Source organism: Tamandua tetradactyla, chromosome 17 (assembly GCF_023851605.1).
Source record: "Tamandua tetradactyla isolate mTamTet1 chromosome 17, mTamTet1.pri, whole genome shotgun sequence".
NCBI classification, from domain to species: domain Eukaryota; kingdom Metazoa; phylum Chordata; class Mammalia; order Pilosa; family Myrmecophagidae; genus Tamandua; species Tamandua tetradactyla.
This window is the reverse complement of record NC_135343.1, coordinates 7674000-7688001: the sequence shown is the minus strand read 5'-3', so window position 1 is coordinate 7688001 and position 14002 is coordinate 7674000. Positions and strand designations below refer to the sequence as shown.

General features: G+C 41.5%; 1 protein-coding gene across 11 annotated transcripts in view; it reads right to left on the bottom strand.

Moving 5' to 3' along the window:
- Positions 1–10537: 10537 nt before the first annotated feature.
- IL1R1 (interleukin 1 receptor type 1) overlaps positions 10538–14002 on the bottom strand; it is a 66267-nt gene continuing 62802 nt past the window's right edge. For all 11 annotated transcript variants that reach the window (XM_077133965.1, XM_077133971.1, XM_077133964.1 and 8 more), the window contains one exon: positions 10538–13586. In XM_077133965.1, coding sequence (XP_076990080.1) covers positions 13168–13586 — 419 coding nt within the window. In that variant the 3' untranslated portion in view covers positions 10538–13167. The remainder of the gene's footprint in view (positions 13587–14002) is intronic.

Here is a 14002-nt window from a genome sequence, read left to right as displayed (position 1 = left end):
ATTCCAAAGAGCTTTGGTTTATGTTATGTCTGTTGATAGTTTCGAAGTTTTTAATTAAAATGGGGGGTTTTTAAGCATTATTTTATTTATTTTAAATAAGAATAAAACCATTACAGGTGATGGATATGATATGGTTTTATGGAAAATAACTATACTTTCCAAAACAAATAGATTTTTTTTGAGAAATGTGGTACTGTTTTGTGTGTTTGGAGATCTCCTTACCTTCTGGCTTAATAGAAGATTCTGTTAAGAGTCTCAAATCTGCTTCTGCATCCAGTCCCTTATGCTATAATGTTATGCCGCCTCTGAACAACTTCCCTGTACACTCTTGAAAGAATCAAAATGAAAAAGGCAGATCAACTTTTAATGTTATTAGGAAGATAGTTTTGACTTCAGGGATCTCTTTAAAGGGTCTTGGGACCCCCAGGCTCCCATGCTTTGAGGACATTTCTTTTAAGTTCCACGTGGAGACTTTCACCAGTTCCCCCTGGATCAGCCTTATGAAGAAATGTCTCTGTACATCTACGCTTTGTTTCTTTTGCATGGGCAGGCACCGGGAACTGAACCTGGATCTCCAGCATGGCAGGTGACAACTCTGCCCCTCAGCCACCGTGCCCCCCTCCCCCCATATATCTACACTTTTCAAAAAGAAACGAAGGTGTTATAAAAAATGTCAAGGGAGCCAGTACAGAACTAATGCTATGAACAGTGTTGAAAGTTATTTGTAAACATTGTTTGATGATAATTTATGTTGCCTTTTTGGTTTGTTTCCACCTGTTCTAGTTTGCTAGCTGCCGGAATGCAATATACCAGAAACAGAATGGCTTTGTAAAAGGGGAATTTAATAAGTTGCTAGTTTACAGTTCTAAGGCTGAGAAAATGTCCTGATTAAAACAGGTCTATAGAAATGTCCAATCAAAGGCATCCAGGGAAAGACACCTTGGTTCAAGAAGGCCGATGAAGTTCAGGGTTTCTCTCTCAAGTGAGAAGCACATGGCGAACACAGAGTTTCGCTCTCATCTGGAAAGGCACATGGTGAACACGGCATCATCTACTAGCTTCTTCTCCTGGATCCTGTTTCATGAAGCTCCCTGGGAGGCATTTTCCTTCTTCATCTCCAAAGGTCACTGACTGGTGGACTCTGCTTCTCGTGGCTGTGTCATTCTGCTCTGCTCTCTCTGAATCTCTTTCTCCAAAATGTTTCCTCTTTTATAGGACTCCAGTAAACCAATCAAGACCCACCCAAATGGGTGGAGACATGTCGTCACCTAATCCAGTTTAACAAGCACTCTTGATTAAATCACATCCTCCAGGGAGATGATCCAATCACAGTTTCAAACATACAGTATTGAACAGGGATTATTCTACTTTTATGAAATGGGATTTTGATTAAAACATGGCTTTTCTCGGGGGCATACATCCTTTCAAACCAGCACACCACTTAATGAGTAGATGCGTTCATGTCCTCCCTTGTTTCTACAGTGTCAGCAGTGGCATGTGTGAACCGCAGATAGAGGTGCTGCAGAGCTGACTGTGCTGGTTTGAAACTGTTATGGAGCCCAGAAAAGCCATGTTCTTCTCATCTGTTCTGTGGCTACAGACCTATTATACGTGGCACCTCTTTGATTACGCTGTTTCCATGCAGATGTGGTCCTCCCAATTCAAGGTACTCCTTAACTGTCTTTTCTGGAGTCCTTTGTGAGAGGATAAAAAGCAGAGACATTTTGGAGAGTGTGTGGAGACAGAAATGCCCTGGGAGGAACCAGCAAGCCCACAGTCATTCAGAGAGAAGGGCCAGCAGACGTCGCCCTGTGCCTTCCACAGGTGACAGAGTGACAGGTTTCTCCACCGGGGAGGGAGAAAAGACCAAAGCTTGATGGAACGAGCTTTCTTGGAGGCTGTGCGCAGGGGAGCTGAAGCCTGAGATGGCGACAGCCCCGAGCAGGGGAAGGGGTCCAGCTTCTGTAGGATGGTTGGGGGGCTAGGGAAAGGGAGGTGGTGGATTTTCATTGTCTGACCTGGGAGGGAGAAGTGGGCAGGCTAAGCGGGGAGTTGTCACAAGCTTGTAGCTGCTGGGGCTGTAACTCCCAGAGGGGTGTTGGATAAGGGGAGCTATTGCAGGGGTGCAACTGCCGGAGGACGGACGCAAGGTCAATCATGGGGCTGCCGCGTGAGAGGGGCAGGTTTGGTTTTGCAAGGGGCCTCCTGGAAGGGTGGGAGGAGTTTCCTGGAGTGTTTGCTAAGGGTCAGTTACTTCATGGGGGGCTTAGCCTAACATAGAGGAACCCCAGGAGCCATTGATCTTTCTTCAGAGTCAGTTTGTCTTTCTCTGGATGCCTCAATTTAGACATTTTCATGGACTTAGCACTGCAAATTTGTAACCTATTAAATCCCCTCTGTAAAAGACAACCGGTTTCTAATGTACTGCATTCCAGCAGCTTCAGCAAACTCACGGGGCCATCACAGATCCCTCAGCAGCGCCTCCCTCTTCCTGGCATGTGCCCTGACGTTTCCCTTTTCTAGTGGGGCTTCAGGCACGAAACTTTCACTTCCAGGGATTGTTTCCAATGCTAAATGCGTTTCCTGATGTTCGAGAATGAACCACTTGGCTTTGAAAGCAGCACTGACTGAGGATTGTAAAGTTTACAATCAAAAACAATGAGAAACCCAAACATTTATTGGCAGTTATCAGTTGCCTGGAAAAAATGGGGAAAACTGGATACCATTTTTGCTAATGGGAAAGTAGAAGAGAGGCATTCAAACAAAATCTGTTTGTGGAAATTCTAGGTGGGCAAGCTTGGCCATAGAATTCAATCACTTTATTTTCCCACTGCTTTTCCATATTTAAAATTTTCTGTTTAAAGTGTATCAGGCAATATTTAAGAGCTAACTAGGAGGAGGGGATGGTAGTTCAGTGGTAGAGTTCTCGCCTGCCATGCGGGAAACCTGGGTTCGATTCCTAGTCCATGCGCTTCCCCCAAAACAAAACAAACAAGCAGAACAAACAAACAAAAAACAAACAAAAATTCAACAAATGGTGCTGCAATAATGGGACACTCACATGGAAAAATAATGAAATGTGATGCCGCCATACAGCATCACACACACAAAAAAGCTAAATATTTAAAACAGCTCTTAAGTCATGTATACAAGGTAGCCTCAGGAATAATAATTAGTAAGCTTCCTGTATCCATTTCCTCTTACCCCATGCTCACTACCCTAAACACCTAATGTGTGTGTGTGTGTGTGTGTGTGTTCCTTAAGCAATATAAGGTGTTTCGTGTAAATTTTCAGAATCTTACTTTAAAATGGCTGCAGCGTATACTTAAAATACTGCAGTGCATACTTACATAACTTGGTTTTTTTTTTCACTCACATTTTATCGGGGGCGATTCCAACATTTCAAAAAGTTCATCGAAGGTCACTGTTGCATAGTATTCCATTTTATGAGCAAATAACGTGCCTCCCTCCTTTCACAGGCATGTCGGTTGTTCCAAATTATTCTTTGCCCTTATAAATGATGCTGCTTCTTTTTCTTTATCTTCCTATCATTTCTTTTTTTATTTTTAGCTTTTTTTATTGTATAGAATAACATATACAAAGCAAAGAAAGAAAAAAGCAATAATTTTCAAAGCGCTCTTTAACAAGTAGTTACAGGAAAGATCCCAGTCTGTCCTGGGCTACAATACAAGCTTCTCATATTTTTCCCTCTAGCTGCTCCAGAATATAGGAGGCTAGAGGGCTTAAATACTTTTTCATCATCACAATCAACTTTTTTCCTTCTTTTTTTTTGTGAAAAATGACATATATACAAAAAAGCAATAAATTTGAAAGCACAGCACCACAATTAGTTGTAGAACATATTTCAGAGTTTGACATGGATTGCAATTTCACAAGTTTAGGATTTTACTTCTAGCTGCTCTAAAATACTGGAGACTAAAAGAAATATCAATTTAATGATTCAGCATTCATATTCATTTGTTAAATTCTGTCTTCTTGATACAACTTCACCATCACCTTTGATCTGTTCATCCCTCATTTGAGGGTGGTTTGGGCTATAGCAATTCTAAATTTTTGATATTGGAAGGATCTGTCACTAATATGGGGTAGGGAGATGGAACTATCTGATGTTCTGGAGAGGCTGGGCTAGGTTTCAGGACTTATCTGGACCAGGAACCCATCTGGAGGTTGTAGGTTTCTGGAAAGTGACTCTAGTGCCTGGAACCCTTGTGGAATCTTATATTTTGCCCTAGTAGCTCTTTAGGATTGGCTGGTTGAGCCAATCCTAAATCCTGGTTGAGGATTGGCAGTTTATGATAGGTAGCAACGTCTACCTGAAACTTGTGTAAGAGCAACCTCCAGAGTAGCCTCTCAACTCTATTTGATCTCTCTCTGTCACTGATACTTTATTAATTACATTTCTTTTTCCCCTTTTGGTCAGGATGGAATTGTTGATCCCATGGTGCCAGGGCCGACTCATCCCTGGGAGTCATCTCCCACGTCGCCAGGGAGACTTTCACCCCTGGATGTCTAAATGGTGCCACTTTGAAGATTTATGTATATCCTCTTGTGTGCACATGTCCTCTCAACAAGTAAGTGAAATTCTGAGATCATTGGTTCGGTGTCTAGTTGTATTAGAAAATCCTTAATTTTTCTCTACAGTGGTATCTTTTAAAGAATAAGGATTTTCATTACTTCGTGTTCTTGCCAATATTTGGTAATGTCAGACTTGTAAATTTTGTTAGTTTTGCCTATCTGATGGTGTAATAGCAGCTTGGGGATTTTATTTTGAATTTTCTTTATCATTAGCGCAGTGGCACATTTTTGCGTGTGCTCACCGGCCATCCCTTGTCCTCCTGCTGAGATTCCTTCTCTTATGGTTTGCCCTGTTTCCCCCTTGGTTGTTGACCTTCCTCTCATCCATTTGTAAAGGACTCTTCAAGTTCTACCCCCGAGGTCTCATAGGCTGACCTCCAGGGGGAGAACAGATTCACCCCACTGTCCTCTCTTTGATGGGGTTCAAATTCGAGAAGCACCACTCACCCGTGATATAGGATGGCTGTCCCCACTTTTCAGGGATGGTGCCGGTAAGACATTTGCAGTAGAGTGCCTGGGCTTAAGCTGACGATGGGGAGGTGAACATATGGAGATCCATTTGGGATCCGTTTGAACGGTTCTCCATGCTTTCCCAGTTTCAATCTATTTTAACCAAATTCAGGGAATCACAAAATCGCAGGATTGGTGCAGAATCTAGGGTTTATTCTCAGGTAAAAGGCAGGGCCCTGAACTCTGGGTTGTGTAAGGGCACTGCATGGTACAGCGGTCAATACTTTAAAGCCCTCCCGAGTTAAGGACTTTTATGGTGTCTCTCTCACACACACGCACACATGCCCATAATAGCACCCCCATGGCCACGCTGGCTGATTTGCCTCAGCCTGCTGCTAGGGTGAATGGCTCACAGTGGGTTGGCTTAAACAATGTGCATGTGTTGGCTTGTGGTTTTGAAGCTTGGAGCAGTCCAGATCTGAGGTGTCAGCAAGGCACTGCTTTCCTGCTCAGGCGCGTGGTGTGTTGGAGCTGGTTTCAGTCCGCGGTCCTCCTTCCACCCTTTGGGTCCATAGGAAGAGGAGTCTAGGCCCCCACACTGCCAGCCACCTCTGTTACCAGAGGTGGTACTGACCACCCTTCTCTCCCAACCGGGGACCCAGTGTCCCAGGTTCCAACAGACCTCAGGGCTGAGCACAGCTGCCTGCCTGACTCCTGACCTACCAGGCAGGGAGAACATGACACTTTCATCCTGCAACGGTAAATACTAGACTTCTGTTCATGTGGCCTGCAGTGTGGACGGTGTTCTAGTTTTCAAGCTCTGGAATGCGGTATGCCAGAACTGGAATGGTTTTTAAAAGGGAGAATTTAAAAAGTTACAAGTTTACAGTCATCAGCCTACAGAAATGTCCAAACTGAGGCATCCAGGGAAAGAAAGCTTGATTCAAGAAAGACCGGTGCATCTGGAATTTCTTTGTCAGCTGGGAAGGCACACTGGGCCCCTGCTCCTGGGCTCCCTTGCTGTCAGCCTCTCTTCCTGTGGGGGTTCCTCACTTTGCTTCTCTCGGGCTGGCTTTCGTGTCTTGGCCACCCTTGAGTCTCTCCAGGCTCTGGCTTGCTTAACATCTCATGGCGATTGCTGGGCTCCAAGCATCTCCAAACATCCGTGTCTCTGTTCTCCACATCTGCATGTGTGCTGGCTCTGCTGTGAAACTTCTGTCGTCTCTGCGGCTTCTGTATTTTCTCTAGGTTCTGCTTTAAGTGTCTCTCTCCAAAATGCTTCCTCTTCTAAAGGACTCCAGTAATCTAATCAAGACCCACATCTCCATTTAATCAAATGTCAATACCTATAATTGGGTGTGTCACATCTCCATGGAGATAATTGAATCAAGTGTCCTACCTCCAGTGCTGAATAGGGATTAAAAGAAGTGGCTGCTCCCACAAGATTCGATCAGGATTAAAATGTGACTTTTCTTGGGGTACATGATAGATGTACACCAACACAGATGGGTTTGTATGTGTTTGGCTTGGTTACTTTTTCCCCTACATCACACATTTATTCATTCTGGAATTACTTTACACTAATATTCTAATTTTTTTCACTTCTGTTCCTACTAAGCCATACTTTTCCCACTTGCACATACATGCTCTATTTACTGCATGAATGATCTTACCTTTATCCTGAACGGTGACTGCTCTAAAAGAGCATTTACCAGGGACTCACCACACCTCGGTTCCAGTCTTCTTGCTAACTAGCTGAGGGCATCATGAATTCGGGGCAAGGGCAAGTGCAACTGTCAATGCCACATGAACCTTTCAACCTCATTAATATTTAATTTATAAAGAAATACTCAGAGTAAAAGATACCCTTTTTGTCTATCCAATAAGCAACTGATATCCTCAATACTAGTACAAGCATAGTCAAACAGAGGCTACATATACTTCTCGTGGAAGAAGAGAGAAAACATTCTTACGTGGTGTAATTAGGCAAAATCTGAAAAGGTCTATTGCCCTCTGCCTTACTGATTGTAGGAAACCATGCTAAGCAGATCAGCAGGGAAGTGGACAAAGATATTTGGGCAAAGACGGCTATTTCATTTTGACTACTGGTAGCGAAAAACTGGATATAATCTAGATATCCAACCAAACAGAAAATCTAAATTATGGACTATCAATTTGATAGACTGCATAATTACTCTTATTTCATATAAGGGTAAGATGAACAAACATTTGTACTAAGTTTAAAATCGGTCTATTGAACTGCATTTGTCATATGATCTCATATACAGAAAGATAGTAAAATATTAACAATTGTCTTTAGATTGTGAAATTATGGGTGTCTTTTTCCTTCCATAGTTTTCTGAAATTTCTACATTTTCTGCCATAAACATATATTACTTCCAAAACACAAGAGGCTCTTTTTTGTTTTTTGTTTTTTTTTACTTTTTCTTTAAGAAGAACATTTCTAATGCCATCAGCACACAGAGGGATTACTCTACCAATTTCCTAATGGCAGAGCACTCATCTTTTATCCTCTCCTAATTCCCGCGTACGATGGTGCCAGATGGGTCGATTTGTTTTTGTTTCTTCATACCTAATATTCTCCCAGCAGAAAACCTTCAAGAGCTTCCTTATACCTACTTCCTCTATTATAGGACGTTGTGTATCCTCAACGACTTTCTCCTCACACCGTTCTCTGAGGCTAGGTTTAATCTTTACCCTCCTTTGTCATTTTCTCACTGTCCAGTAAATTGCTAGGCACATGGGCACTCATTAAAAACATTAAGGTAATATTGGGTAAGCCAAATTATTTCCCATATGTTTTGGAATTCGGGGGAGGACGTAGTCCTAGTTTTAGTAAACCTGAGAACACAAAGCACCTCAGTAATGGAGTGGGAACTGCACGATTGTAGAACAGCTTGCAACAATTTAAAACACTCAAATGTCCGGCAGCTGCTCGCTGTCATGAGTGCGCATGAGAAACTGGCTCTGCGTCAAACTAAGCAGGATAAGTGAGTTAAAATGGTTGAGGACAGGGGAAGAGGGAGCCAGGGCAGAATTAATGACCCTGAACAAAGTGACCACATGGCATCACTTCCTGGTCAAAGGGCTCAGAAAAACAAGCTTTTCTTGGCATTGGCTCTGTAAGAGTCTTGCAGACTTGATCTTGGGCTGGAGCAGGCAAATTGTTCCTGTCAGTCTTGCAGCAGGTAAGCCCAGTGCTGAAGGCGTCATCAGGTTCCTACAAGTTGAGATTCAGGCAACACAGGCTCCACCGGGCTAACACCTGCAAATTTAACAATCGCTGTGTTTTTAACGTTTGGGTGTTCAGATTTATAGTCAATGCACAATACCTACATGTTATAACCAGCCAAGTCTTCCTTGGATGAAACCTGCCCAATCTATGATGAAGATGAGCATGGCTTTGTTTTAAAAGGTTAATGCTTGTTTTAAGTAATGTCATCTATTTTCTGTAACTCTCCTCTCCCTAACATTTGTTTACACGTGAACCGCCACACAAATGCCTTCATACTAAGGTTTTGTTCCCAAATTGTCCCTTTACCCATATCCCTATGTACATTTTTTTCATGAGTTCTTGCTACTGTAGTGATCCATTCATGCATTTTATTTTAGTAAAAAGAAACAATTTCCCTGCTCCAGCCCAAGATCATTATCTTCATTATGTTTTTTTTTTTTTTAAAGCTCACACCTCTTTGGCCTCCACACATTTTCTTTTCTGACAAAAATGGCTTAGGGAAATCTCTGCATTTATAACTGTAAGACACTTTTTTGTGTGTGAGATACTTTTTTGTACTTAAAATTCCTTCAATAAATATTTGGGAAAACTACTGTGACAAAAATATCAACCCAGATCTTGACTTGTTAGAATTTAAGTAAAAGGCATCATTTAAAAAAAACTAACAGGAAGATTTACCCTCCAATCTTCCTCCAAACCATGGGAATTTGAAAAAGATATGTTTTGGGTGAACAAAGTTTTATTATGTTTTATCAGCACTGACCAAGTGGTGAAACTAAGAAAATATAAATTAAAATTCTATTCCAGATACTGGAAAGAGGTTTTCCCACATATAAAAAGGCTATAACATAGGAGTCCTTTTTTGCAGATGAGAAAACCGAGGTTCAACACAACCAGATGCTTTGCTCTAACTGGTGATGATGCAAGATAAAATTCCCCAGATCTCTTTCCACTAGATGGCACACATATTGAGAAGTGTTTTCCAAAGGAAAAGAATGGTGTGCATGTGTGTGTTGGGGGGACTATTTTGCATTTACTCTGGGGAAAAATCATCAGATGATAACAACAAAAAAAGTATTTTAGGTGGCTGTTAGTATTAGGTTTTTTCATTAATTGGTCAAAAATTATTAATTTGTAAAATAACCCAAATTTGGTGAAGGGCTCTCTGAATTAAATAATGGGGAGAAATCCTGGATAGGCAAGTTTTCTGGATAGCTGATTCCTAAATTTTTATGAGTTCTGGCATTTTAAATTTTTATTGAAAAAAAAAACTCATCAGGAATGTGTTAAATCTGTCTGAATTTAAGACCACTAAACATCAGTCAAAATGTGGGGCTGGCGGAGTGCCAAGTGTAGTATATCAGGTATTCTTCATCAGTGATACACAAATGTCTCAGAATTGGCAGGGATGAGCCAACTGATAGGATTTCATCATGCTGTTTCATGCTTTGTCTTTTTAGGATGGCTTTGCTTCATCTCAAGTAATATTAGAATTACTTGAGATGACCAAGTTTTTTTTTCATAGAATTACTACTAACAAAGCTACTTTTCTTTTTAGAGCCTTTTATACATTAGGTGCTGTGCTTCTCATAATATTTGCTGTTTTTAATCCATAGACAACTCTATGTATTAGATATTTTACCCATTTTATAGATGAGGAAACTGGGGCTCGAATAGTTTGCCCAAGATTTCACACCTACTAAATGGTAGAGGTAGGATTTAGGGTTTTTCAGGATTAAGAGTCTCTCAGATCCCAAATTCCCACCCAACCCTTTGTCCCTAGTTACTGAAAGAGCAGCTAGCTTGTTAGAAATGGAACAATGTAAGAATAAAGAGGGGCTGGGCTTGACGGCTCTCTGATAATTAGAGTCGAAAGGCATGCATTTTGGACACCTAATTTGCCAATTTTGTTCACTTCCTGGATCAAAGGAGAAAATAAATGGAAGTCTTTTGTAAAATGTAAAAGTCCACACAAATGTTGCCCTTAGGATTTTTTGCAGAGGTAATGGGTTAATAATAATGAGTCACATTTTAATCCATTTTTAGACGCAAGGAAACAAAGATGGAGCTCAGTTGAGGCTACAAGAAGAGAGTTACATGTCATTGGCTAACGGCCTCTGAACTCCAACAGAAATGCTCTCTGCAGAAGCATATACTAACACCAAGTAGAGTCGAAGTGTGCATGAAAGCTGTGGAGAAAGGAGGGCAAAGAAGTAGATTTCAAATAGCCGATACTAGGTTTTGACAATTTTATTAGAAAACAAGTGCAGTACATTGATCCATGATGCATGCTGTATGAGAATCTGGTGTTTTTAGATATAAAAATATTTGCCATCTGCTGCAGTATTGTACAAACAAGTTAAAAAAAAACCTTCATCATTAACCAGTGCAAACATAATTTATAAAAAAATGGCTCAAACCTTTCCTATTTATTGCAAATAAAATTAAATAAAAGCAAGAGAGGGGAAAGAATCAACTCTGCCAAGCCAGTTTTAACATGTGGAAATTAAATACTTTGTTGTATTTGCAGACTTTTTTTTAAACACTTAAGTTAACTTTGAAAAAATGTATCATCAGAAAAATGCAATAAAATCTAATTAAAATGAAAGGAAGAGCTTACAAGAGGTTTTGGGAAAAACAATAAGTCAAAGGAAATTCCCATGAATTAGGAATGTTGTTTCTTCCTCTGCAATCCTCCCTGAGATGGGGAGTGTCATTTCACTTTCCTGTTTGGGATTCTCCTCCACCCTCACTTATGGGGGAATTTTGTCCCTCCCTGAATTCCAGATTCCATGTTAAATAGAATTCTTGGTGTGATCCCACCACCTCACTTCCGGACCAATTCTGCCTCTAATGATAAACTTCAGAATTGGCTTCCTTGGTATTCCACATGCAACTCTTGTTACAGGTGATACACCACAAGCATCTGCAGAATTCTACTTCTAAAGCATTTAATGGGCAACTTGTGGGATGTGACACTGCCCGGCTGGACTTGAGCTGTGGTCCGTGTGTGTTGCCAAATGAAAAAGTACTCCCTATAAACTGGCTTTTCCAAACACCACTAGTACTCAAATCAGATCAGGGAGACGACAGATAGAAAGGGGAGAGTCAAAACATTCAACACTGTGTGTTTTTATCTAGCTCTCACTACCCTGGGGAAAAAGCCAGATTCTTCCAAATAGAAAATCTGTGTTCACCTACAATGTTATATATTAAAAATATAAAAACCCAGAAGATTGGTTCTTCATGTAATGCATTCATTAGCATATAAATTTGGCTCTGGGGTTTCCCAGGGTCTCTCAAACGATACTGAGGACTATCCTAAAATTTTTTAAAACTATATTTTTCTTTATGAGAGACCCCAAATTACTTTCATATTTACTTTAATAAGAAATCTTTACCTTTAGGGAAAGAACTTACAAAAGTAGAAAAGTTTTTCATAAAAGCTAAACATAATTTTTGAAAATTCAAACATTCAAAATTAGGAAGCTGGTTTCTTATATACAAGCGCTCCGAGACTGAGCCACCAGCCTGGCCGCTGTCACGGCAGCGCTGGGCTAGGTGGGGACTCGCTCACTGTTCTGAACTCAAGTATTCAGAGAGGGGGGCTGCGAGCCAGACACGGAGGTTCAAGCCGTGGGTCCCAATAGGACTAAGAGTGTAATTTTTAAAAAACCAGGTCAGTTATTCTCCATAAAATTAGAATGAGTGTGAAAATTAAATACAATAATCTAAGAACATTTGCTAAACAATAAAGCACTGCATAAATAATTTATGTGCAAATTACTATGGAAGGCACCAAGGGACAAAGAGGGCAACATGCAAAGCTGCCAGCTGGAGAGAGAACACAGGATAAGAAGTGACAACCAATAGCAAGTGCTGTGGGCTGAGAGGCAGGACAGAGCACTGTAAAGTAGCCTCTTGGGGAAAAGAGAATTTCTGTTCAATTCTGGTCAGCCGAGAAAATGGGAGAGGGCCCAGGATGGAGTGGCAGCGTGGTGGCAAAGGGGTTCAGGGCGGGGTCAAAGAGGTAGGAGGCTGACCTGGGAATCTACCCGGCCAGACGGAGAAGGCGGCGGTGAACACAGGGTGCAGCCAGGTTGGGGAGGGGCGTGGACAGGCCAGGGGAGACTTTGAGCTTGAGATCTGAGCAGGGAGGGGCCTTGCCGGGAACTGAGAGCTGTCCTTTCAGAGAGGTAATGCGCCAAGGAAAATGCAGAACATTAAGGAAGAAGAGAATGGTCATTCCAGTGAGGAAAGAACAAAGAGGAGAAACAATGTTCTGTTACTGTTGCTTTAAAAATTTTCTCTCTCCTTCAGAAAGCAAAGGTTATTTCAAAACCTTGTAATCCTGAAAAATCCCTTTGCTTATTGAAATGACAATTGTAAAAGTCTATAAAAGTAAGTTGGATTTCTGGAAACTGCTGGCAAATGGGAAGTTCTCCAAGAATCACTTTTCCCTTCTCCGTGAAGCCCAGCTCTCCTCCAGCAGCAGGTCCGCGGCAGGCTGGCCAGGGTGGTCAGGGCAGGGCCTTGGCCGTGGTCAACCTAAAACCAGCTCTCCACGGCAGACCTGTGCTGCACGTTCTTTTCTCCAGTCTGCTGTCCCAGTGCCTTTTCTCACAGTTCAAACATTAAGAGGAGGTATCCGTAGCCTTTTTGAGAGGCCTTCGCAAACCCTGTGATCTGATTTGCCCTGGCCTGCTATTGTCACCACATCCTACTCCCTTCTCCAGGGGACCTCTGGGATAAAGGACTATACATGGGCATTTTATGACTATACAAGTCAGCAGGAGTAGCAGCATGGCCCGGAAGGCCTTAAGACAGAAGTCACCCTAGGGACTCTTTACCCAAGCTTTTCCATGCTACCCAAGAGGCAGGTGTACTTCTCCTTGCAGTCTCTCCTTAGAGTTTGGCCCGGTGGCTGCAGACAGCAATTTGTGCTTAGAGGAAATGGGTTGCCGCTGAGCTGGCATGTGGTACCTGACATTTTTCCAGAACCTTGTCTTTGCAGACTGCAATTCCCCTGTAAAGTTTCCCGACCATCGTATGGCCCCGTGTTTCTGCTTAATGAATTTAATGGACTCTGGCATTTTCTCATAGTCTTGGATTTTCTCCAGCTCGAGTAGGACAACTTTAATTCCATCTTGAACGAGAGCATTATATATAGCTATTTGCTCTTCAGATGAACTCCCCAGACTGCTGAATCCCAACATTTCTCTGACTAAAATGATCATCAGAGTTCTGCTTTTTTTAACGTTTTCATCAGTGACCAGAACGATGTCTGCAAAAAACATGAAATACAAAGTAAAATCAAATTTCAACTTGTCATCATTCTTTCCAGGACCAAAACCCCACGCAGAACTTCTTCCCACTTCAACTCTTTGTCCCCTACTGGTCTTTTCTCCTGCCTTATTTAACATTTAAGGGGCTTCCACTTTTATAGACCAGCTCAAAAAGTCATCCACAAAAGTGAAACAGTTCATTTGCGACTCAGAAAAATATTCCGAAGAAATTTTTGAATCTTCTTGTTAATTTACTTTCTCTATATGACTACTATTTTACGAATTGGAAAGTGACTATTGGGTATAGCTAGTTGTCAAGTTTTTCAAAATTAAATATTGAATAGGTAATTATTATGCCAGCAATCTAAGAGAAAAGTGAAAACTTTGCATTAATTAATGTGAAAACTAACATCAT